The sequence below is a fragment of the Trifolium pratense genome, linkage group LG4 (genome assembly GCF_020283565.1).
Source record: "Trifolium pratense cultivar HEN17-A07 linkage group LG4, ARS_RC_1.1, whole genome shotgun sequence".
Lineage (NCBI taxonomy): Eukaryota > Viridiplantae > Streptophyta > Magnoliopsida > Fabales > Fabaceae > Trifolium > Trifolium pratense.
In genome coordinates, this window is record NC_060062.1 from 39,784,375 (window position 1) to 39,789,236 (window position 4,862).

The 4,862-nt window shown below is 29.6% G+C and overlaps 1 protein-coding gene across 1 annotated transcript; it reads left to right on the forward strand.

Moving 5' to 3' along the window:
• Positions 1–3,838: 3,838 nt before the first annotated feature.
• LOC123923266 lies at positions 3,839–4,627 on the forward strand. The gene has a single exon (XM_045975954.1). The coding sequence runs from the start codon at positions 3,892–3,894 to the stop codon at positions 4,537–4,539; it is 648 nt and encodes a 215-aa protein (XP_045831910.1). The 5' UTR covers positions 3,839–3,891; the 3' UTR covers positions 4,540–4,627.
• The last annotated feature ends 235 nt before the right edge of the window (positions 4,628–4,862 follow it).

The window sequence follows — 4,862 nt, forward strand, 5'->3', positions numbered from 1 at the left end:
TGAAAATAAAGACTTTATAATTTATGTCATCAAATGACAAAAATGCTACGTAAGTTAATAACCTGCCATTTGACTTTATTATAAAAAAAGAAAGAAAGGTAGAAAGATTGGCACATGAAAATCATAAACTTGGTCTTAAACCGGCAACAAACGTAGATAAGTTCGACTATTATGTGCCTATGACGAAGGTAATTAACTTGTGGCTAGTGACTTATATACAAACTTTTTCTATGGATAAAACTTGGTTGGAAATTAAGAACCAAATGAACAACTATCAATTTTGAAATATTCATTCTAGCTTTATTAATGAATATTAAATGAATTAGTTGGGCTTAATAGATTAATTTAATCAATAGATTTTAAATTTTAATTAAAGCTATCAAATCAATAGACTTTTATTTATTGGGTTGATGTGTTTATATATTATTTTATGACGGTTGATGATATTGGCAGGCAGTCATGTGGTGGTTAATTGATTTTATAATTAAGCATGGTTTATGAAATAAGCTGACTAGAGCTAACTTCAGTCGTTGAAAAATGATTAAAATTTCTATATTGAAATGTCAATATACATCACATGTTACTTGAGTTTTCCATATTTTAAGATAAAGTAGAGATTTTAGGTTTGATTTTTAAACCGCATTTCTTGTAATTAACGACCCTTTGTTACTATTTTTGCAATCTACTGGTTACTAATTAAATTCATACGAGGGAGGGTGAGATGGGTACTTCAATTGGTTTGAACTAAGGGTGAAAAGAGTTAAAAAGTATTTTCTTTGGCCATAAATATAAGCAAAAATACATTTTTTAAATTCATTGAATAACAGATGTATCTGAATTATATATAGTCCAGATACATCTGTTATTCAATGAATCTAAAAAGTTCATTTTTGCTTATATTTGTGGCCGAAGGAAGTATAAGATTTTAAGTCCAGGCGAGGTAAAAAACTTAACACTAACAAATTGTTAACTTTGGCTGTTTCAAAAAAAATTAAATCGATATGATTATTCTTGACCCAAAATCACTATCTTCAAGTGGAAAGCAACTCAAAAACTCTGGTTGACATGATCTTGGAAAATGTCAAAATCAATGGTAAACCGCCTATGTTGGTATGTCACATTTAAGAGCTTTTAAAGTTGAATTGGCAAATGTAGGTCAATCACATTCAAAAGCTTTTTTCTATGAATTCTTTTTAGATTAATCATGTTATGAAGGGGTTAAGATCCTCTCCATTTTCTTTTCTTTTCATTTTTTTCGTTATTATATAGGTTTGGAAATATAAATGCAAAAGTGTGACATTAAGTGAGTCTAAATATTTTTTTTTTTACAAAACACTAAAATATCTTTTTTTTTGTCTAAATGTCTTTTATACACTCCTCCAAAACAATAAAATTATGGTAATGAAAGAAATGGATAGAATAAGAATTGAAGACGATCCCAACTCGTTATAAAAATTTCTCATAGTACTATAGACAGTGCCATGAGAGTATAAGCTTGAACACATTTCATCTCAATTACAAGATAATTAATCATGTTGGAATGGAATTAATCAGTAGCGGAGCTAGGGGGTGGCCAAGCAGGGCCATGGCCCACCCCCAAAAATTGGAAATTACTTAAATACCCATATACATATGTAAAATTATAAGGATACGCTATATATATTAATAAACGCGACAAAGTATCATGAAAGTGTAGTTGGCCGAGTGGTTAAAGCTGGTGATTTTAGGAGTGAAGCTCGGGTTCAAGTCCTACTGACTCCATTTTTTAATTTATCTGTTTTGTTTTTTAAAAAAATCATTTTCATTGTTTTTTTTTTTAATATGCAAAATCATTTTCATTGTGTTTTCATGCAAGTATTAGTTCAAACTTAATTATTTTGAGTCACATGGTATACTAAATTATTTTAAGATATGCACTTTAATTTTTGAATGACCAACTTTTTTTAAGGGAGCCAAACTTATGGCATTTTCTCTCGAGTGATCAACTTTATATGTTATAATTTTTTAGCGGCCCACCCAAAAAAAAAATCCTGGCTCCGCCACTGGAATTAATTAGACTCAAAACCTAATATATATTAGAGCATATATATCATAGATTCAGTTTTTTTTTTAATAACAAAATAATGGTTTTTTAATCAGAAAAATATTATATATGTTCGAACAATATTGAACTCAAAACCTAATATTATTAATTAGAGCATATATATCATAGATTCAATGTTGATCGACCAAAATCTATCCATCTACCGTGTAATCTACGGACTAATCCCATTATATATTGATCGAGCATAAGGGCTGCATACATTAGAAGAAAAAACTTTCAAATCTTAGTTTATTTTATATGAGAATATATATAGTTCTCTTAATCTAAACTTTGTGCAGTTCAATCACGTGATAAAAATAAGATGCTTAATGTTAGAAGTCTCACATTGGCTAGAGATATGGCAAAGATAGCCTTTATAAGTGTAGTGCAAACCTCAACTCTCAAGCTAGCTTTTGTGGTTGAGTATAGGCCTCTAAAATTCTAATATGGTATCAGAGCCTATCCTAGATCCATTTGTTGCTTGTTGTGGAGACCTCCCATATTTGGGCCACCCGTTGTTGTTGATCCCACGTTCCAGCTTGTTCAGTTCTGGACGTGAGGGGGTGTGTTAGAAGTCCCACATTGGCTAGAGATATGGCAAAGATAGTCTTTATAAGTGTAGTGCAAACCTCAACTCTCAAGCTAGCTTTTGTGGTTGAGTATAGGCCTCTAAAATTCTAATACTTAATTCAACCATTTTTTTATTTCCTTAATTATAGGATATAGACAAAAAATGTCTACATACACGAACTAATCCTTACCCCTTCAAAAGAGTAAAATCCTAAATAGCCTACCTAGGTCATGGTAGAAAGAATATATTTTTGCCCTAGTCGTATTGTTAACACTTTAAATTAAAAAATATCATTTAATTTTTAGTGTTTAAATCCTATGTCTTGTATTCTGAGCACTTAGTTTAGTGCTCTTTGTTGTAAGGGTTTGAGTACCCATTTGTATTCCCTTATAATAAAATTTTGATTATCAAAAAAAAAAATTAAAAAATATCATTCTTTTTTAAAGTTTACATACAATATTTCAAAGATTATACGCCTGTTTAATTTTATACAGCAAAAAAACTATTTAAATTAATATGTATATTTACAACAACAACAACAACAAAATTTGGTATTTAACAAAAAAAATTGATAATGAACAAATTTAATTGTTATTCTTTAATTTGTTAACATGTCTAGTTAGTACTAGAGATATAGTTAGTTGCACTAGTTATTAATTAATTAGTCTAGTTGGTTAGCCTGTAAATAAGTCATTTGTACCTAACATTTTCATTATTGTAATTCTACTCATTGTCATCAATACACGTCTTTTAGTTTTTCTCTCTACTTCTTTCATTGATGTCATGTTTCTTAACGCCGGTAATTAATTAATCAACATTTACAATTTCAAGTACTAAACATGTCTATTATCCCAATTGAGATGAAAAAGGCAAGAAACTTTAAATCATGACTATATATTAATATTAAAAATGAATTAGGCATGGTCAAATGTTTTGGTTGTTATGTTCGTGTGGGTTACTTTTACATGGCTGGCACAAGATAGTGTGTCCTAAAAGTGTTCCCACACTCCCATTATTATGAGATAGAGAGAGATGTTCAAAGCCGACATAGTTGACTAGACCACCGACCCCATCAAACCTATTGCCCTACCAAAAAAGGTAACAAAAACAAAAATATTATATCTAAAATTATAATAAAGTCAAATTACTTCTTCATCATCCCCTATATATAACAAACAATCCTTCTTCCATTCTCAAAAGTCTTTTAACAGATCTCTCTAATATTCATCTTTTGAAAATGGGAAATGCATCAATCACTCTATGCTTTAATCAAAACACAAATTTATCGTCGTCGTCTTCTTCAGTTAAGCTCATTTTTTGGGAAGGAACGTCAAGATCACTGAAAGGAAAACATATAGCTGGCGAAATAATGTTCGAATTCCCAGAAATGATGGTTTGTCATGCAGATTCTTTCTTCATAGGACATCCAATTCCAGTTTTATCAATAGATGATGAACTTATGCTTGGTCAAACTTACTTTATTCTACCTATTGACCGTTTTGCTATTGACACCCTCTCTGTTTCTTCAATCTCAGCTTTTGGATCTAACCCTAATAAATCTCCTATTAAATTTGGGAAGTGCCCTTTTGAGTATTTAAAAGGTTCTAATGGAAGAGTTGTTATTAAGGTTATGCCTGAATTTATTACTAATCTTATCTATGGTGATAAAGAAATGAATAATGATGGAACACCTTATAGCAACGGTTTTCTTTGTAGTACTCCTGAGTTGAAAAAACATTATGAACAACTTGTGAAATCTAAGGATCAAGTTTGGTCTCCTAAGCTTGAAACTATTACGGAATATAAGGTTAGATTTTCACCATGTAGGTTCATAGAATGGAAAGAAAAAGAGAAGCCAATGGAATTGTTTACTAATAGAATGTAATAATATTCATGTAATTTTAATTTTGATGCTACTAATTGTTAATAGTTAATTATATAGTTGAAATGTATACATTGATTATTTATATATAGTCTCACGACATAATCAAGTTAAATTATTACATGGTGAAATATTTTGAGATGTGGATCTTTAATTTATTATTTAGTAGAGTATCACATCGATCTCTTTTTTTTTTTTTATTAATTATCGGCTAAATTGATCTTTTGTCCTTTAACTTATTTAATGGTTTTATTTTGATCCCCTAATTAATTTTTGTTCCATTTAAATCCCTTAACTATATTTTTTTAGTTATTTTGGTCATTTCC

What these genes read in the sequence shown, in the direction of transcription:
- LOC123923266 (XM_045975954.1), top strand. Translation starts at nt 3,892, where the DNA reads ATGGGAAATGCATCAATCACTCTATGCTTTAATCAAAACACAAATTTA.